Source organism: Perca flavescens, chromosome 6 (assembly GCF_004354835.1).
Source record: "Perca flavescens isolate YP-PL-M2 chromosome 6, PFLA_1.0, whole genome shotgun sequence".
Lineage (NCBI taxonomy): Eukaryota > Metazoa > Chordata > Actinopteri > Perciformes > Percidae > Perca > Perca flavescens.
In genome coordinates, this window is record NC_041336.1 from 39,148,036 (window position 1) to 39,169,475 (window position 21,440).

A 21,440-nucleotide genomic window follows, 5' to 3' on the forward strand; every position below is an offset into this window, starting at 1 on the left:
TTTCACAGTTTGTGCTACGACATCACACAGGAGACGGGTGGGGCGTTGATGGGCGGTTGGAGATAAGAGGCTCTTATTGGGTTGAATAAGCTGAACATCCTGAGATGTTGACAGACACCAAGTAAAAGGTGCGAGGGCCCTGCTCCAGAGAAGAAAGCAGCTAGAAGACAGGAAATAGAAAACACGTCATATGCTTCTTAATTTAAACAGTGCAAAGCTGACAGACAGTGATTTCATTTTTGCCTTGTTTTCCATAAATACTGAGGCTCTGTTTACACCGCAGGATGAAAGAGGGGCTCAAGCACTCCATGCACACTCAAAAGGTTCCCTTAAATAGAACTAATGAGTAGCCAATGATCCATTAAAATCTAATTATACCATGATCTGGGTGAATACTCAATTCTGATTGGCTGCAGGATGTCCATTAAAAAGTGATATGGATAGGACATCTACTAACAAGTTCTGATGAAACTGACTGTTTACCGTTTGAAGTTAATGCGCTACATTAAATATCAAAGAAAATCTGAATATGTTATTTCCAGCACTGATTGTAGTCCTTCAGTGCATCGTCATCTAAACCCCACTGGATGGCGCTAACACACAAGCTGCAAGAAGTAAGTTACACTGCCCCTCTGAACATACTTTGTTTCACATCGATCATCTCTCATCTTGTTCACGAATTTGCGTTTCATAGGATGGCGAAGAAGTGCCCGGTCTTACTCTGCCTCTGATTGGCTTACCCTTGTATTCTTACCCTAACCCTAACCCATCTCACTCATCACGCTTAAACCTAACCAATCCAATCAACGAAGGCAACGAGTACTAGCCAATCAGAGGCAGAGTAAGGCGGAACATTCCTTCCGTCCTCACCGGACGCTGATTGGTTCGGTTTGCTGCTGTTCAGACACAAAATGCTTTTACTTGAAGCCTGACCAGATGGATTTTCATGTGATATGTGATCCGGCGATTCTCGTGTGATCTTGTGATGTCGCGAGAATCCAGCTGCCATGCAAGGTAACTCTGACTTTATACAGACGTGTACGGTACATACGTACTGTATCAATTTAGGGATATTCCAAAGTAAAAATCCTGTCAACTCGATCTGGGACGTTGCATTTAACAAAAATCTAGCCTGTATATGAGTGCACTACAGCAGATTTAACAACGGAGATGAGAGTGATGGTTGGTTTGACTGCAGTGCATTTATCTCTGATAAACAATATAAGGAAACAATCTTTTATAGATATTTATCTCTGTATCACGAGATAACAGCCTGTAGTTGGTACACACTGGTACTGTATATACCATAAATACCGTTGCGAGCTCCCACCTGGGGCGTTATAAGAAGTCTTTGAGGTTGAGTTCTGCCAAAGGGTCCTTGGGCTTCTTGGGGCTCTGGCTTGCAGGTCCTGGAGGAATCTGGGAAAATATGAAGAAAAAAAACATGCTGGATCTTGTCAGGACATTGATCGTCTTGACATAAATCCTAAAATGTAAAAGCATAAAAGTATAAATGGTTTCTGTACGTGTAGACACATGGCTTTACTGTCCACTGAGGGCTTTACTATGTGTAATGTGTTACCGGTGCTCCTGGTGCAGCGGCTCCAGCCACCACAGTGAAGGGAGGTCTCATCATGGGCTGTCCCATCATAGGCTGTCCCATTAGGGGCTGCATCAAGGGAGCTCCAGGCCCTCCTGCAGGTGGCTGGTAAAACGGGAATTACACAGTAGACTGAGATTTTTAGGGGCTATGCAGATTAATCATCATCTGCCTTCACAATGACCTGGATAGTATATATAGTATTTGTAAACTGTGCAAAGGGTAACCCTGCTGATTTAAGAGCTGATGAAGGTTTAGAGAATTTCCCATGCATGAAATAAAGCTCACCATGCCAAAGCCAGACTGTGCGCTCATTGGTGGCACCATGGCTGCTCCGGGTGCCCCAGGAGCTCCGGGGGCAGCACCAGCCTAAAGCGACAGGAAGAAGTGGGTACATGAGCTAAAATTGCAAAAGTGAACATAACAATTTTTTCTTTTGCCATGTTTTTTCTTTGTTGTTTGAGATGTATGTTGATAGCTACATCATATGAGTCTGTGGCTCTAGACTCAAGTGTGAGCTCATGGTGATGGGTGTAGTGTCCATGCTGTTCCTACCATGGGGGCTCCTGGTGTAGCCCAGCTTGTGGGAACTACATGTGGCATCCAGTTGGCGCCTCCTGTCAGCTTCTTCTCACTCTGTGGGTCCCTAAAGGAGATCCAACACAGAATACACTTCAGGCTAGACTGTGCTATTTGTCCCATTCTACTGCTAATGCTTGGAGAGGTGACTGCAGAAAATATGTTGTAGGTTGACAGAGACTGGTTTACCACACTCGTCATTCAAATAAACATTTGTCATAATAAAATATTTGCTCCCAATGGAATCAAACTAGTCCTGTTACCATTCATCACAGAGTGTTCATGTTATGTTCTGATCTAGATGGCTGAGGAAAACTTAACAATTTTGTGGCTGTGATTTAACAAACACAAACCCAAAAGTCAGCTCAAATTAGATGCAAACTAAACGCAGAGGGCTCTTGTGATAAATGTATAAAGATCTGAAGGCATGATATTTAAACCTAGAGACCTTGATCAGCCTTGAGGCTGCTGCAACCCTTTATATCATATGATTAAAACACTTGAAGGCTTTGAAGACTTTATTTTATTTTTAAAAACAAATTTACTTTTTCACAAATCAACAAACATTTCAGCTCTATCGGAACTATGCATACATGCATCCTACACAAGCATAATGCATTCATAGAATTTACATCTTTAAACACATACTTACTTTTTCTTTACTCCAAGGTCTGAACAGAAGAAAGACAAAAGAACAAGTTACATTTCTGTTTAAATATTTATTAGAAACAGAAATGATTGAGCTCCAGCAAGGCTGCAGTCTACCTCCAATCAGGTTGGCCAGTGACGAGTCCAGGTCTCCCCCTACGGTTTTGGTAGGAGGTGGGGTGGCGGCTGCAATGCCTCCCGCTGCGACGGGAGTTCCCATGCTTCCTGCTGCACTTCCAGCAGTGCTGCCCCCGGTACTCTGGGGCGTTATGGCGGGCATCAGCAAGTCGCCTAATCCATCAAACACTTGGGGAGAGGGTGGGAATGGCAGGAATCAGAGAAACAACAGGGATTACAAACCTGCAGATCCCTAATCTATCTATAACACGGGCAGAGGGCAGATATGAGACCAGGCAGCACAGTGAAGGGGGTTCAGTAGTCAGCTGTGCATCACATGCACAATGTAGGACTGTACTGTAAATATAGTTGGTCATTAAAAGGGACATAAGTACAGCAACTGCACTTACTTGGCTAGTTGCTAGCCAGTTTACATAGCCATGTCTCAGGAACTTAAACATGGACTGATTTGGGAACAAAGCACTTATTTTGAACCAGATGTCATCAAGACCAAAGAGTTTACAGGTTTTCATTCAAACTAACCTCTACAGAAGCATTGTGTTGTTGAAAGTTGTTTGAGAGTGTATTCACTAAAGTAGTGGCCACCAACCTTGGCAGAAGCTTAACAATTCAAACATCTATCCATTTTATCCCCATACCCTTTTAGCTAACAATTTACACTGTTTAATAATGATAATAATGTATACTTTATTAATCCCGCAAAGGGAAATTACAATGTTTTCATTCTGTTGTTACACACAGGACCGAATTACACACACATGCTCAGTACCTCTACATGCACTAATGGAGAGGGTCAGAGTGACGGGGCTGCCCATGGAAAGGCACCCTGAGCAGTTGGGGGTTTGGTACCTTGCTCAAGAGCACCTTGGCAGTGCCCAGGAGGTGCCCTGGCACCTCTCCAGCTACCAGTCCACCACCATACGTCCACATAGGGAATTGAACAAGTGACCCTCCGGTTCCCAGCCCAACTCCCTACGGACTGAGCTACTGCCCCCCCAAAGCAAAAAAAATCGATCACATTTACATAACTATTTTACCATTCATCCATTTTTTCTAACTATTTCAACTATTTATCCAGTACGTTTAACTAATTATTTAAACAACATACACTACTTTTAGTTACATACTTTAACCATTTATCCATTACTTTTAGCTAACTAGCCTATTTCAACTATTTATCAATTACATTTAGCTAACTGTTTCAATAATGTATCCATTACTTTTAACTATTTAAACCATGTATCATTACACATTTAGGTAACTATTTCAACTATCCATTAATAAATAATACATTTAACCAACACATTTAAAGCATATATTTTATGTTTCTGACCTCTGAAGTACCCAAAGACTACGGCTTTTCACTAAAATGTGATGCTGTTTAATGGGCCAAAATGTAAAATATATAAAACCTGCAGACCCTACTGTAGACTCTGGCCTTGATAGCATGTGGTTACCATAAGAGCCACTGCTCTAAAAGACCAGGTGGAAATAAACAACAATACAGTAAGTCTTGTCTAATGCAGGAGACAATCAGGAATCATATTGCAACATGCAAAGACACAAAAGGGGAGACTTGTCCAAACTGCACATGCTGCAATGCCCTGCCGGGTGGAACTCACCAATTACAGATTAGAAGAAGCAAGCAATGACCCAGCAGAGAGAAAGGGATGTGCATAAGGGGTGAAGAGGGAAATTAAATGAAGCAGAAGATACAAATGTGTGTAGCAGAAAGAAAGAAAGAAAGACAGAAAGATTAAGACAGACAGAAAAAAAGAAAGATTGCAGATAGGGGTTGGGTAAGCAGTAGGTGAAGAAAGCAGCATTTGTGAAAGTGTGAACAGCACAAGAGAAGAACTTGTGAGAAAAAAAATCATTGCTCAAGAGGCAGCAGTGCTGAGGAGTTAAGCAGAAACAACCGTTGTATGTAAGTGACATCAGCACATGTCAGTGTGTCAACCATGCAGTAGTCAAGCTCTCAGCAGGAAGAGATAACTAGGTCATGGTTAAGGTAGCTCAGTTTTAATGAAAGAGAGCAGATTAATGCGCATTAAGCAGATGACCAGTGCAAAAAAGAACAAAATACTCTGAAATTTTGCGAGCATTGCCATTGACTCTTTGAGCTGGGTGATATGGAAAAAAATCAAATACTGCGATATTTTTGACCAAATACAACGATGTCATGTGTGATATTGTGACGATATTGTAGGGTTGACTAATGGTGCTTTCACAAATTGTTAACACAATGAGAGTTTTGATAAATAATCATCAGTAATGTGGACACAATGACTAAGTGGGTAAAGGCAAATAATAGAACAGTCTGGTAAGACTGGTTTAGAAAATGACATCACTTTACTGTAATGCAACCCGTTAAAACCAAAAAAAGACAACAATTTGGTCATAACAGTACTTAGTATCTCGCCTCATATATAACGATGTTGATATAATATTGATATATTGCTCAGCCCTATTTGAAATTCTCTAATATTTCAGAAGGCATGACAATGAGATTACTAAAATGAAACAAAAAAAGGAAAACACATCTTTTATACCATATCTGATCCACTTACTTGAAGCATCAAAGCCACCAGAGGGCGCCGGTGTGGTGGTTGCAGGTTCTGGTAGAGATGGTACCATCGGTACTGCAGCGGGTACAGGCGGTGCTGGAGAGGTAAGGGAGCCCAGAGCTTCAAAGCCCGACTCCAGGAGGTTGTTTTGCACAGGAGCAAAGGCTGGAACTAGAGCTGGGGCAGCAGTCGGAGCCAGGGTGGGGGACATCAGGCCTAAGTGGGGGGGACAGACACACGTGTAACTGTCTGGCATTTCATTTGTAGGACTGATGTCCGACTCACAGCTAATTCCATGTGGAACACACGTTACATATGATTACTGACACAACTGATGGCACACAAAATGAAATTTTGGTTATCCCTGTGGGGAAAGTCCATCAGTGAAGCGGAAAATAGTAACAATATACAGCAAAGAGAAATAGAATATAATACAGCGCATTACTCAATCAGTTACAACACTAGATCTTATTAAAAACCATGTGTGAAATGTATGGTATGTATTAGAGTATCCGAGCAGGATACAGTCTAGTGTATCAAGACAAGACAATAGATGAAAAATCTATATGATATGCCAAACATTCAATGGAATATTCAATAGCACAGATACAAAATAAAGAAAGAATTCAAGACAACTGTGATGAGAATAAAAGAGCATGCATCCCTATCAGTGATGGAAAGTAACTAGCAGTAGTAGTAAGTACATTACTCAAGTTCTGTACTTTAAGAACAATTTTGATACACTTGTTCTTTTATTAAGTATTTCCATTTTATGCTATTTTAAACTTTGACTCCACTTAATTACATTTCAGAGAGAAATAGAATACCTTTGTGAACATGGTTAAAAGATTGTGACCTCTTATATAAAAGCGGTAGTAGTATGAGCCCTTTGTCACGTTTCAGATGTTTTTGAGTTGTTCCACCAAAGACCAATTTCCCCTCAAAACCTCTGAGGTGATTTCATTTAAATAACATTATGAAGCTCGAAGGGACCACATTATCTAATATTTCACAAAAAAGTAAATATTAGAGAAAAAGATTAATGAAATGTTCTGTAGCAGAACAGAAGATTTGTCTGGTGACCCTATGGGAAGCTCCACCTCGACTAGCTGCAACAATAAAATCCTGCTTATGCATCAATGCATCAGTCTATTGTATTGATGCATGTAGTGTATTACAATGTAATATATATATATATATATATATATATATATATATATATATATATATATATATAAATATACTGTACATATATATTGATATATCAATCACAGGGGAACAAATACTATTACTTATGATATTTTAATTTTTCCAAAAATTCTGTACTTTAATTTAAGTAGGATTTTGAATGCAGGACTTTGACTTGTAATTATCTTTTACACTGTTGTACTGGCACTTTTACACAGGTAAAGGATTTAAATACTTCCCCAATTCCCTATGGATACAGTACTGAAAATTGTGCATTGTTTTTTACAGTAACAAGTTCATAGACGCCCAATACAAATACAAAGTGTCTAGGTGTGTTGATGTACACATTACTCACACAAAATAGCTTACTATATGTACAATACATTCAGATTTTCAATGTAACGTACAACTGTCAGGTGATACTGAAGCTTCATAAAGGTAATTTATTGTTACATACATGTATAACAAAATTCATTGTTTGCATTTAACCCATCCTTCATGTAGAACCTACTCTACATGTTTTGATGGCAGAGCACCTGGAGAAAATCCACACAGTGGGAAGAACATGCAAACTCCACACAGTAAGGCCCAGGACAACCCCGATTCGAACCTGGAACCTTCTTGCTGTGAGGCCACAGTGCTAGCCACTGGGCCACCATGCTGCTGTTGTGTGTGTGTGTGTGTGTTGGGAATGTCATATTATTTAACGTACAAAGATGAAAACACAAAAAAATAAGAGCATAGACACTTTTGTGATTCTCTTACTCATGAACTATTGGCCATATAGCAGAGACAGGAATGAGATGGGCGGGAAATTGGCTATGACATCACTAGGAGGTCGTAGGGGGGCAGACATTTTTCAGATATTTCCAAATGAGTCCAAATCCACTTTGGAACTGCTGTATAAAACATTTAACCAGTTCTGCCAAGCCTGGGTCATTTGACAAATGCGTCTCCATCATTACTTCTTGCATAATTTCTTAATCAACATAAAGCATTTCCATCAGCCGTTTGCCAGCATAAAAACCTTTTTCAAGACTGCGGACATCTTATCAAAGTTTGCTGCACCTTTTAGCCTTTCTAATTCATAAGAAATAGGACTGGACGCGCTCATCTCACATCTCACAAAGCTTTGAAGGCTCAGTGCTGGATCCTAAAAGTGACTCGTCATAGATAAAATTAATAGGACTGCACTCCAATTGAATATTTTTATCATAAACACAGTGGACGTTTTGGGCAGCGCACTTCCTTAGCATTTGCATAGGCAATTACAAACAATGCAAACACTAAGGAAGGGCGCTGTCCGAAATGTCCATTGTGTGGCAATAAAGATATTAAATTGGAGTGCTGTCCTAGTAAGCCTTTCCACAAACTCAACCATAATTTCCATAAAATACTTTAATGTAACACCAAAAAGGGACATGAGAGGAGACTCACCTCCCAGCAGATCGTCCCCAGGCCCTCCAGGAGCAGAGCTCTGCGTCTCCTCCACAGAACCGCCGAAAGAGTCTGCATGGCCATCCAGTAATTAACAACGCAGCATGGAGGGCAGAAAGGGGTGAGAGGTCAGCCCCAGACTACACACACTGGGACACAATGGGGGGCCGGAGACAAGATTATCTTCATAACGCAAAACTATAACTGAAACAAAAATAAAAGGTGAACAAAACGTCTAATGAAATTTAAAAGATGAAAGTTAGTGTGGATAGAGAAAGATTATAACACAACATAGTAAAATAACTTGAGACCATTTCATGTCTACATGTTGCATTATTTGTCCTGGAGTGGGATTTGATACAACATGTGCTGGAGTGATACCAAGACCAAAACCAAGAGTCTACAGCCATGCTAGCAGCTCGGTGAAGCTGTACAGCAGTGCTTTAAGCTAAATGCTAATGCCAGCTTGCTACCATACTCACAATGGCAATGCCTGCATGCTGATGTTCAGCATGTATAATGTTTACCATGTTCACCTTCTTTGTTTCAGTGTGCTAACATGCAAACATTTGCTAAGCTTAGGCTAGTTGTGCAGGTATTTGATCATGGACTAAAGTAATGAAAATTAGTTTTGAAATAGAAAAATGACACTGATTAAGAATCTGTGCATCCACTGCGATGTGTGATGCAAATAAATCATTGTGAGTACTGAGAAAAGTTTTCACTGACCAGTGTTGATTGATGAGTCGCGCACATAAAGCACAGCTGGTCCTGAGGAGAATTTCCCTCATAGCCGCAAGAAGTAGAGTTGCTGAGGGAGCTTATTATTATTATTATAATTATTATCATTATCATTACTGTGGCGTTACACCCCACTCGCCTGGTCCCTCTTATCCACCACATCCTTTGTTGTAATTAATGAGAGCTGCTAAAGCTTTCCAGATGGTTTCCTATTATTTTCTATAACTATGGTTTAGCAGCAGACGAAAATCATCAATCTATCCCGGAATTCCATCCAATATATAGACAATTTTTCTATAGATTCCCATCATTTTTAATGCGTCAAGAATGCAAAAAGTTTTCTTTTGGATAGCTGTAGCAAATGTCACTGTGATCCCATGGTTGTCAGAAAATTTCACCAAAAACTAAAGATGCCAAGCTCAGGATGGATTCAGGGGCTCATCCCCTGGTAACTATGAATGGCTATACTAAATGTTGTGCCACTCCATTTCGGTCTGGACCAAAGTGGTGGACAACACACAGACCAACATTGTCATACCTAGAGCCATACTATGCAAAAGTCCTCAAGAAAAAGATTAACCCCTACTGTTTTTTACTCCAGTACACCACATTTTCAGCACCACATATAGTTGACTTGGAAATTAAAACTACATATTGTAAAAGAAAGAAAAAAATCACCTAGACAGAGACACATGCAAACACACAGTGTATTAATTATTTAGGGAATATAACCCGGTACCTACTGCAGAATACTGTGTTCTATAGTGCAAGATCTGTCTGCAGTCTAATCCAGAAACTGCTGTTTATGCTTGCACCTAGAGTCCATCACCACATCTAGACACTATCAGCCTCACTACAAACTACATTGACATTAAACATTCACTTAAGAACTTACTGTAACAACTGGGGATGGTAAAACAAATACCCAAGAGAGAAAAGTAAAATTATAAAATTCACAAACGACATTCAACAATTTACATGCAGCACATGTTGTAAAGAGATGTGTATGTGTGTTCTGAGGTACAGTACCCAGCAGGTCAATGACCGGTTCCGGCTCTACTTTGGGTGGAGAGGGGGCCTCTGGGGTGGGAGCTGCAGCAGCAGCAGCAGCAGCAGGAGATGTAAATGAGTCTGAACAGGAAGATGGGCAGAGACAGAAGCAGTACTAAATTACATACTAATCTAAATTACTACTATTTGTCAGCGACAGCTGTATTTTTTAGGGGAGAATGCTTTGCTCATGAACTATTATGCCTGTTCTAAAAGGCTAGCAGACATGCAGAGAAGAAGCAGGCACCCCTGCATCTTCACTGTGCATCCACATCCTTGAAGTGTGCACCATTTTGGAAGTACTGAACCGGTGTGCATATTGATGCAGACACCAGCACCATTCAAAAAACGTCATAATAAGTTGAGGCTGGCTGCACTCTTCGTGAAAAAATGAAGGGAAAACAGTGATGCAGTGAAGATAAAGCAGCTAACTCACCGGTCACGATGTCTCCAACCGGAGCCGGCTCGGGCAAAGGAGAGGGCCCGCGTGAAACAGCAGGGAGGTCTAATTTAACAGCGCAAGCGAGAGGCAGAATGCAAGAAAGAAGAAAACCATAGAGGTCCGGAAGCAAAGAAAAGTATTAGCGTGGCAGGTAGAAAGACACAGCGTAGATTTAAAAGCAGCCACAAGGACATTCCAAGACGAGTGGGTTACATGCACTGTTCTCATACCACTATGGGGGACAAACCAAGATGTGTGTGGGGGGGAAAAAAACAGTTGACAGAGGAGTGGACGTATGGAAACCCGAAGAAATGAAGAGGTTCCACACACAGAGAAATGGATATCAACTCCTGTACCTGAACCAAAAAGGTCTACGCTAGGAGTGGTAGCAGCTTTGGATTCTGTGGTAGGGCTTTGCTCAGGCATAGAATCAAACATATCTAAGAACAAGGACACACAATCATATGTACATTCAGATTCCAAGTCCAGTGCATACAGAATGAGTTAAGAAGAGAGATGAGGGAAAGCAGAGAGAGCAGCATATATTTTGATTGTTAAACGGGTACGTTTCTGTGTATCTTTTCAGTTTAATGCAAAATGAAACAGTGCAAAAGTTAAAAGGGTATATTTCCAAATGTCAGCATGAAGACAACATTTTGATGTGCTTTCGCTCTAACAGAATGCTCATTTTTCCAATCTCCAATGTATTAAGTTAACAAGGCTGAGCGTCTACAGCCACGCTAGCTGCTACAAATGACGCTGATGGGAATATCTTAAGTGTTGCAAGTATTTGGTCAAAAACCCAAGTTTGGACAAATACAAATTTTACCCGGTGATGGTGCTAAATAAATAGATAGATGATTCATCCTCTGGGGAACATGAATATTTGTGCAAATTCCATGGCAATCAATACAATAGTTGATTTAAATCTGTAGTGCCATGCCAAACTTCACAAGTTACGCATAGTTATTTTTCGTTTCATAAGAATAGCATATGTCCATCCGTCCAGCCACCCACCCATCCATCCATCCATCCATCCATTATCTATGCCCACTTATTCTGTGCAGGGTCACAGGGGGGTTGGATGCCCTCCCAGCTCACACTGGGCAGCTTTAAATTGACAATTTGGTCACTAACCAGAACACTTGAATGAAACCCATAGCAAATTTCAAAATTTTGACATTGAGCAATATTCCCTTTTATCTAAAGTGCATAAGCTACAATAAAGCATTCTCAGCTGTCAGTTTCAAAAATATTGGTTACAAGCAGGAAAAGAAAACAATTTTCTTCCCTCTAAGTCTGTCTGTTTGTTAGTATTAGGTTAATAATCAAAACAAGTTGAGCAACCTCTGTTAATAAAAAAGAGATAAATGTCCATTTTGTCCCTAGAGATCAAATTAAAACTAAGGTTTGTTCTCCAAACAATAACTAATTCATGGATTGACTTTTAAAATGGCTTACACAATTGACTCCATTGTGGATTTTTTTCAAATAATTAAATTCTGCAGAGGAGGTCAAGATGCTTGATTAACTTTATTAAATGATCTGTATCTAAAAGGAAAGGCATCATGGAAAATAGAAAAAAACAAATCTGAAATGTAGGGAGGTTATCATCATGGCCACTACTGTCATCACCATCATCATCACTAGCAAGAGCAACACAGTCATCATCATTATCAAAATCTATATCATCGTCATCATAATGCAGGACAATGCAGTGAGAGGCATAATGAGAGCGACAGGACTTTACCACCAAAGATATCTAGAGTCGGAGCGGCTGCAGACTCTGTGGTGGTGGTGTCGGTGGTGGTGGTGGAAGAAGGGGTGAGGGCAGCGGGGGCAGCGATGGGGACGACGATGGTCGGCGCCTCACTAGAGGTGGGAGGGGTTGCGGCGGTGGCCCCCGTGTCGGTGGGCCTCATAGCGAACAGGTCCAGCTCTGGAGCAATGTCCCCACTCCCCTCCGTCGTAGCGAAGGGGTCTTCAGGAAGAGGAGCAGGGGGGTGGTGTTGATGGGTTAGGGGGGTGTATGATTAGAGAAGAAGGGAAGGGGATGGTGGGTTTATGAAGAAGGGGAAGGGGGGGGGTTGAGGGTTTGTTAAAGCAACAAACACTGTAAAAGGCATATTTGTGTGAGGCCAGATGCCTCTGAAGCTCCAGGTACAAAGAAAGTAAACCAAGCACACGGTCACTCGTTAACTTCAGAACTGCATCCACAAGCCACGACAGATAGTGAGGAACAATTCTTCAGTTACTAATTACTGACTACAATGGAGGCCAATAAACACGCTAAAAAGCGAGTATGCGGCTTGATAAAACGCCAAAATGGCATACGAATTGGCGTGTCATACATACACCACTTCATGAGATCAGTCTGGACTCACCAAAGTCATTCATCCTCTGGTAACTGTGGATGTCTGTAATGTGTTTGCCAGACACAGCAAGAAACACTGGAGATGGGGGGCGGGGGGTGGTCACATGGATATTTTAAGAACCTACGTATATTCTCATCACTGAAAAGGGTCATCTGACCAATAGGATAAAGTTTCAAAACTGGGTGTGTCCTTTCTACACCAAATAATACAGTAGGTCAAGTGTGGGCGCACTAGATGTAACATTAAGGAGTACATCGCATTTATTTAAAAAAGGTATTTGTGAGAAAAAAATTACATGGACATTACATAGATTGCTCCAGTCATTGTCCTGTGATACATACAAGGCCAAATAGAGAGAGTAAATAGAGAGAGGTGTTTTTTTTAAAGAAAAAAGGCTCAACAATGATTAAAATAATCCTCATCATCCTCATCAATAGGTAAAACCAGGGTTAGGGTATCAAAACAAATAGTACTCATTCTGAAATATAGGTAATAACTGCATTGTGCTTTTTACTGCAGTATTCACTGGGTGAATATTAGGAGGAGAAGAGTAGTCGAGATGAGGGTAGGAGAGGGTTCATGACTGGGGCATCAGAGGAGGATTTGGGGTGAGACAGTAGGCCCTGAGGGCACATGTTTGTTCTACTGTCTCCTATGAAAGCAGAAGCAGCTTTGATATAATAAAAGCAATAGCTTTCACATTTACACACACACACACACACACACACACACACAAAAGCTGTATTGTCACCCACCAGATCCACCAAAAGCATCAGAAGCAGGGCCCGCGGCCACGGCAGAAGGACCGTCTCCTGGGGAAGGTGCAAACGCATCTAGGGTATTGTAGATGAAAACAGCCGGAGCGCAAAACATAACAACCGACAGACACATGGATGTAAAGAACAAAAGATGAGTAAAAAGATGGAATGGACAGGGAACAAAAATGAGAGGTCAGCATCAGGAAAAAGCAGAGAATACAAGAAATATGCAGCCCAGCCCGGTAACTGCAGAGAATGATCTGATTTTAGCATCAGTCACGTGATGGGTTTTGAAGGGCTGCATAATGCTGCATTCAGTGAGTGCACCACCTGTGCAGGATGGTGAAATGAGGCAAGTTGTCACAAGTTATTTGTACTCTGTGACAAGAGGGAAAATGTCAAGTTCAGTGATGGATAACGCAAAGTCTCTCTTTGACAAAGAAACTCACTTGGCTCTTTTCAGCAGATACTTGGTGCTTTTCAGATGTAAGGGTTAAAGGTGCTGTAGGACTGTGAAGATCCAGGACTTAGCCAAAAGATTCGAACATCAACAACTTCTCAGTCCCTCCCCCCTTTCCGCTAAAGCCCAAAACGGTCTCCTAAGCCCCTCCCCCCACAAGGGAGAATGAATGTGTGTGCATGAGCAGTGATAGACACGCAGTTAGACACCCCCCTTGGCCCTGATTGGTGCATCTGAACAGGGAGCGGTGGATTTTTGCAAATCTCACTCCAGGCTGTAGGTGGTGCCAGAGGAGCCAGATTGTTTTTTTTTTAATGACCTGCTTCATGTAGTTCTACTGGAACATAGGGTCAGTTTAGCAAATATGACAGAAAGGTAGTTTTATAAGGCTTACCTACTGCACCTTTAAGGGTTCATATTATAAAGCCAAAATATCATTCAATGAAATCCACCTACTCATCTTCTTGACATATTTATGAAACTCTTAGTCAGACATTAGGGGGGAAATCATTGAAGGGTGATGATAAAAAAAAAACTAAAAGCAACAAATCCCCATAATACGAGTCAAAATAGCAAATGAATTACATTGCAGTGGGTTTATAAGGCGCACGTCATTATGATAGAACACTGATGAATGTTTAGAACATGTTAATGTCAACGCTCATTAGTGTTTTGTTGCAATTTCTGCAGCCTTTAATAAACCCAGAGAAAAGCAAGTAGTCCACGATACTGGCTCATATTTTTGGGATGTGCCACAAATGGAACGGTTCACTCTGTGCTCAATGCAAAAGAGTGTGTGAAAACTTTATGACGTTATGTCAGCACGTTAGTGCACACGGTTGCAAAAAAGCAGGATGTAAAAACAGTAAAAAAACGGTGAGGATAGAAAACCATTACATTTTAGGGAACAGCCCTAGCATTTGATTTTCTGAAGAATATATATCCAACAATGTTTGAAATGCCCAGAATGTCATTTAAAAATGTTTACTGCTCCTCTGAAGATATTTCCAAAATCCTCAAAGAGTTTTTTAACTAGATGAAAATTATTTGACTACCTAATAAAGAAAACGCAGCTCTTTTGGTATGTATTGAGATTTCTTTGTAATTTTAATTGGCTATTGTGTTTTTAATACGTATCATCTTGTATGTTTTTACATAAAGCACTTTGTGATTTTTATCTGTGAAAAGCGCTCTAAAAATACATTTTACATACTTAAAGGTCCAATGTAATATATTTACTGAAATAAATCCAAAAATGACCCCAATGCGTCATCAGATATTAAGGAAACATGCTAAGTTGAAATACTATCTTTTCTGACAACAATGCTAACGGAATTTCTGTTTATGTTTTGGCCTGTGTGTGGTTATCAACGGCCCAGTTTGACAGCCAGGCCGGGTTGCCAGATATACCTGTAAAAACATAAACCCAGCGCGCTACAGCTGTAATATTAGAACAGCCATGAAAGCAGCAAACAAACGAACGGGATAAACGGAAAAAGATTCTACCCGCCCTAAAAAACAAACGGCATGTTTCTAACAGTTGCGTGACCAGAGATGTAACAACCCCCTGGTAAATATTGGAGATGTATTTGAAAGACGGAGACAACTTAGAGCCCAAAAGGATGCAGAGTTGGCTTATTTCCTCCTGAACAGGTAAGCATAGCTAGAGTACCCGAGCTGACTTACTTATTACTCACAAAAACAATTGAGACATAGCCAGTAAAGTGATCCCAACTGGTCCTGGCTAAGGCCGCCATGCTAACCCTGCTAACTGCTAACGTTACCGGGAGGACCAGGCAAGCAGCCCATGGCTGTTTACAACGTGTAGTTTAGCGGCTGGAGCCGACAACGGTGAGTTATTTTAAGCCACGAGAGGGGGGCTGTAAATCGGGAAGAGAGGACTGTGAGTTTGCAGTGTGTTTAGCGATTGTTGCCATAATTCTAAGCCAATGAAGTGTGTTCCGTCGGCAAGTTAGTGGTATTTTTAGCGTTTCGTATTGTAATTCTAAGCCGAGGAAGTGTGCCTGTCTGGCGTGTGGAGAGGACAGTGAGGTTGTTGTGTTTTTAGCGGTTCATACTGTCATTTTAAGCCGAAAAAGTGTGTCTGTCAGTTGGTTACAGAGCTCTGCGGGCGCACAGGCTTTTATGACTGTCAATATAGCCAGCATCTACCGTTAGCTACTCTGCTGTGCTGTGAAGTAAAAGGCTATGTGAGACTAGCGTTTAGCAACATTGTCGGATGCTGTGGTCTCAGCCTGGCAACCTCCGGGAACTTCAAGTCTGGGGAGGAGGGGGCGGGGGAGACAACTCTCTCCAGTATTTTGAATTTGTACTGCAGTAACTTTTTTAAACACTAGCTGTCAGTATTACATATTGCACCTTTAATATTTTAATACAAAATAAAGTGTTATATTTTGCTTTTGTTTTGCAAAAGGAGCAAGGATATATGTCATGTACTGTACGGCTATGGAAATACAGTTGCAACTTTTTTTACCGTGCAGCACGCAAAAAGCATTCAGATGTACAGTAAGAAGAGTCTTTAAGGTTTCTGGAAATCCCTTCAAATAGCAGTATGCGTTGTTAAACACAGAGTCATTTAAAGATTGTAATTATTACTTTGAAAATCAAATGTAATGTTAATACATGAGAGGCACAAACTGGGGCTATGGTGCCATCTGTTTACTGAAATGTCATAATGTACATTTAAATACTTGTTTCTAGCAAGTAAATAAAACAATGCTTACATCACATACCCATGTAATCTAATGGGACAAAAGCCTGTAGAGTAAGGGAGTAAAAACCTATTTCCAATCCTCTATGTACCAACTTTATACACAGGAAACCTATCAGTAAATTACTAAACGATGAAGGGGCTCGTTGTAGATAAGCAGGCTACATTCTATCCTCGGACCAGACTGACCTCCAAAAAGGTCTATGTCTGCGGATGAGGCGGGAGCCGAGATGGGCAGAGAGGCGGGTGCCGGTGCGGCGGCAGCAGCGGCAGTGGTAGCGGCAGCGGCAGCGGCAGCGGCTTTGGGCGCGGGAGTTGCAGGAGCAGCAGCCGCTGCATCATCAGCATCAGCAGACTCTCCCTCTGTTAGCAGAGCTTCAGAGGCTTCATCCGTGACAGCCGGAGTTGCTATGTGGATAAACCACATAATCCAAACGCCACGACCCAGTCACAACCCCAAATAGAGAGAAATAGGAGAGAAAAGGAGATGAAAGGAAGACGGCAGTGTCAGATAGACTGAAAAACGACAGGCTTAGCAGATGCTAAAGGTGAAAATAGTTTGACACAAAGACAATGAGAACTTCAGATAAAAAGCCAAGTGGTGAAAAATCAACTGCCTTCATTTCTCATATTCAGTCTGTAGCAAAGTGCTGTCAACAGAGTACTCACCCTCAGCCAAGAGATCTGCACAGCAGACAGACAGAGAGACACACAGGTGAGAGATAATTCATTATTTTTAGTTATGGAGATGCCCAGCTTTATTTGCAAGCTGCCAACTTTATAAACAACAAGCCAGAAAAAAGCAGACATGGACCAATGGTAAGCCCAACAGAGCTAAAAGCTCCGTAATGTAATTTAGAGCATAGTTGGACTGTGGCCATCTTCAGTGTAGATGTGGAGATAAACAGAGGGCTGGCCAAAGTGCATTAGCTTCATAATGGAAATGCTCTGTAATTTAAACCACATTGTCCAATAAAAACCATCAAGGAGGGTACCATTTCTTTATTCTAGCCTACAGAGTCACTCTAAAAGACCACACTTAGTTTGTTTCAGCTCATTTAATAAAAATTGTATATACATTACTGCAAACCATTTCCAAAGCATACCATAGGTTTTTAAATTGATTTCCTTCATCTTGGCATTTCTAAGCAGCAATTAGTTTCCATAAAAAATTACTGATAGTAAAATCACTTAAAGGTATAGTGGAGGATTTTCTTTTTCCGGGTGGATCATCAAGACTATTGGTCCTCCTAGTTGTCAATCATTCTGGTGATATGTTTACGTAAGGCCGTCGTACGTGCACGTCCCTAGCTTTCAGGTGTATATGTGTGGTGAGCTTGAGCTATGGTTTCAGCCATTCATTGAAGCATTGAAGCTTTTGGGAGAATATTTCACACGCTGGCGTGCGCTAAAAGCACAGGTTGGGCTTCCCACTGATGCCTCAGTCGTGAAGTTTCTACTCCACAGGTAAAGTTTGGCATGATATTTGGAGAAATCCATTTAAAATCACTGCTAGTAAAAGTTGATGTAGCTAAGCTGTGATTAGCGATGCTAGCCCTGGCACAAGTCACGCACCGCGCACACACGGTAAAAATCTCAATTTGTGAAAAAGTGCAAATCTTCTTTTGGAAAGTAGGCTTGTATGAGCCATGCCGACAGCAACTTGTAAACAGTGCACTCTCGTGCACACGTTTAATAGGCGTTCCCTCTCGGGAGCAGGCAGAGTGTTGCGCATGTGCATTTTTTCAAAAAGTACAGAGGGCGGTTCTTTTCTAAAATTCGGGAAAATCCTCCACTATACCTTTAACAGGGACCTCATCTTGCTGTATGCTTTGAAAAATGGTCATGTAAAGGAAAAAAAAGTGTTTAGTTAATGGGATGAAACATCCAAAACATTTGCAGCATGGAGCATTTGGGCAGATGCCAGAGGGGCCGCGGGCCCTCATGGGCCGTTTGGGCCGGCCGGCTAATCAGAGAGCCGCATGATTGTTACAGCCATGCGGCCACTTAATTGTAAACTGCGGGCCACATAATTTCTCTCGGCCCCCTTTCAAGCATCAATAACAAAGTTATTTTGCTAAATGATGGCCAAACGTATCCAAATCCTTAACACTTAGTAGTTATGTAATCTGATTTGTATTTATACCACATGTGAGTCTCTCGATATCACAGTCATGGTTACCCTCTACAGTCACAAACTTTTACATCAGTCTGTATTGTTTTGTAGCAAAATTACTTATTCAGATCAGATGTTCAAAAACGTAAACGTGCATGGTTTGAAATAAACAAATCTACCTGCATTTCTTTTATTTGAATATTTTTTTGCTAAAGTTAAAATTAAGCAATGCCTTCTGGGAATTTCAAGACCGAATCAAGTAGAGCTGAGTAATGAGTAGACCGCGTCTGCGTCTTTATGTGTCTATGATCTGCGTCAGTGTGGTGGTTGGAAGTTGTTGACAAAAAAATGAATCAAGGCATCAAGCGACACAAGGGGGGCAGAGAAAAACAGAGAGAAATATATAAGAGAGCACTGTTGGCTGACGTTGAAAAATGCTGCAAACTGACTGATTTGTTTTTAAACTCAAGTGCAGCTTCAGCTAGCATTAGTGCTAATACAGCTAGCATGTTAGCGACACAGCTGAGCCAGCACACCAGGGAGAGAGACAGGACAGTGAGGAATATGAGGAAAAGGAAGAACAAAACGAGCAAGAGGAGGATGAAAAGATAGACATGGATAACGAATCTATGGAACTAACCAACACAGAACAACAAGCCGTTGGTGGGCGGAAATGCCAGGGCCGTTTTTTGTTCCCAGTCCGTCACTGGCTCTGATATAAGCTGCAATTGTTAGCATGTCCAGTTAACTAGCTTAGTAGCTACAGTGGTAGCGTTACTTCTGAAGCCAAGCAGCATAATCGTTACCTTAATACATTATTATGTAGGGTGTAGGTTACGTGATCCAAAATAATCACTGTTCACAACAAAGCACATCCACTGTGTAGTATTCCCCCACGTACTGTGTGGAAGCTGGTCCTAGCTAGATGCTAGAAGCATTTTCTCTTTTAAAGTTAAAAGTGTTTGAAAAATACAAACAAGTATGGTAAAGAAACATCACAAAGTCATCTAGATACAGTGATTTCAACCAATTTATGGAGTTAACGTTAGCGTAATTAGCTAGCTAGCTATAGCAAATAAAATCTGCTAGCTACAGTTGTCATTTCAGAGGCAATGAAAGAAATGAGAAGCTACTTTTGTCTGCCTGTTTCTGAAATCATGAATCTATTGTGGAATTTCTCCGTTGCCGCAGGAAAATCCGCCAGATGTCACTATTTTTGGCCGGATGTCCGTTACCTTCTGCTTCCTTTTTGTTGGCGTTCTAACCTCCGGTGGATTTGTGAGGACTATGGTTAACTGCTCCTCAGATCTTTGCAGGGTAAATCCAGACAGCTAGCTAGACTATCTGTCCAATCGGAGTTTTCTGTTGGACGACTAAAACCTAAAAACTTTGAACGTACACGTTCCACCGAAACAAGTTCCTTCCCAAGGCTATTTAGCAGCGGCACCATGTGTCCGTCCGGCACTTAGCACCCCCCAAGACGATTGCGACTGGTTTAAAGAAATGCCAATAAACCAGAGCTTGTTTTTCTCCCATCCCAAAATGCTGTGTGGACTAGCCAGACCTTCCTCCGCAGGAAGGTCTGGCGATGCTAGACTAATCATTTACTGACAGAGCAGAAAGTTCTCACCTCCCCATCCAGTCATGGAGGAAGTGGCTGTAGCGCCCCTTGAAAGGGAGGACATGGGGTCTAGATCCAACAAGAACCCATCATCAAGAGCACTAACCACAAAGAAAGAAAGACAGATTGTTGACAGAGGCAATCCATTTCTAATGGAATATTGATGCAGCTCACTGCAAACACTGTGTAGCATTGCTGAGTGATTCGTACTTGCTGGTAGTGGTGGCGGTGGGGGCTGGTGCGGTGGGGGTGATAGAGGGTGGAGGAGGTTTTGTAGGTGGCCCGGGGCGAGCAGGGGGCCCACCGGCAGGAACGGCAGGCGCGTGCCTGGCCGGTGCAACAACAGCAACAGCAGCAGCAGCAGGCGAGCTGTTGTTGGCTGTCACATCCTGCCGCAGAGGAAGACCCCCGTTAACATGGTGCTCAACACGGTTATGTAAGCTGATGTGATTCAACAGCACACGAATGCATAATAAATCACTACCTGTCTGTATTAACTGGTAAGGGCTATGTTAAAAGTCTAATTAAGCATCTGCAGTTTTTAGTTTTACTTTACACGCTGCTTTGTGAAGATCTCAATAACTGTGCTTTGACAATAAAGTGCTATATATAAGTAAAGACTATTATTACCACTACATTATGATTATTATGAAACATAGCTTACCTTAGTGGGCGACCTGCAAAAACAATGATAGCACATTGAGTTTAAGAGTTTAATGATGTACATGCTAGCAAGCTAGGGCTGAACGATTAATTGCATATCGCGATATGTTAAAACGCGATTTCCTAATCGCAAAGGCTGCGATTTGGTCTCGATTTGATGACTCGCGAGAGCAAATCAGTCTGCACTACGCAGAAAAAGCATCAACTTAGCACGCTAACGCTACACTGTACCTTGAGCTGATCTCTGTCATTCAAACAATTCTGAGTTGAAGTTTAAAACTTTTACAGCCATTTTAATAAAATGAAGGGTTTTGTTCGGGCTCGAG

General features: G+C 41.5%; 1 protein-coding gene across 1 annotated transcript in view; it reads right to left on the minus strand.

Moving 5' to 3' along the window:
* The window catches only part of snap91a (synaptosome associated protein 91a), a 73,885-nt gene continuing 52,445 nt past the window's right edge, over window positions 1–21,440 (minus strand). The window contains exons 10-27 of the mRNA XM_028580818.1: window positions 21,116–21,128; window positions 20,662–20,840; window positions 20,461–20,552; window positions 17,384–17,398; window positions 16,842–17,122; window positions 13,521–13,635; window positions 12,090–12,371; window positions 10,747–10,830; window positions 9,928–10,029; window positions 8,158–8,229; window positions 5,536–5,748; window positions 2,945–3,133; window positions 2,832–2,850; window positions 2,156–2,246; window positions 1,889–1,969; window positions 1,583–1,705; window positions 1,331–1,419; window positions 1–160 (exon numbers count right to left, since the gene is read on the minus strand). Coding sequence (XP_028436619.1) covers window positions 1,339–1,419; window positions 1,583–1,705; window positions 1,889–1,969; window positions 2,156–2,246; window positions 2,832–2,850; window positions 2,945–3,133; window positions 5,536–5,748; window positions 8,158–8,229; window positions 9,928–10,029; window positions 10,747–10,830; window positions 12,090–12,371; window positions 13,521–13,635; window positions 16,842–17,122; window positions 17,384–17,398; window positions 20,461–20,552; window positions 20,662–20,840; window positions 21,116–21,128 — 2,032 coding nt within the window. The 3' untranslated portion in view covers window positions 1–160; window positions 1,331–1,338. The remainder of the gene's footprint in view (window positions 161–1,330; window positions 1,420–1,582; window positions 1,706–1,888; window positions 1,970–2,155; window positions 2,247–2,831; window positions 2,851–2,944; window positions 3,134–5,535; window positions 5,749–8,157; window positions 8,230–9,927; window positions 10,030–10,746; window positions 10,831–12,089; window positions 12,372–13,520; window positions 13,636–16,841; window positions 17,123–17,383; window positions 17,399–20,460; window positions 20,553–20,661; window positions 20,841–21,115; window positions 21,129–21,440) is intronic.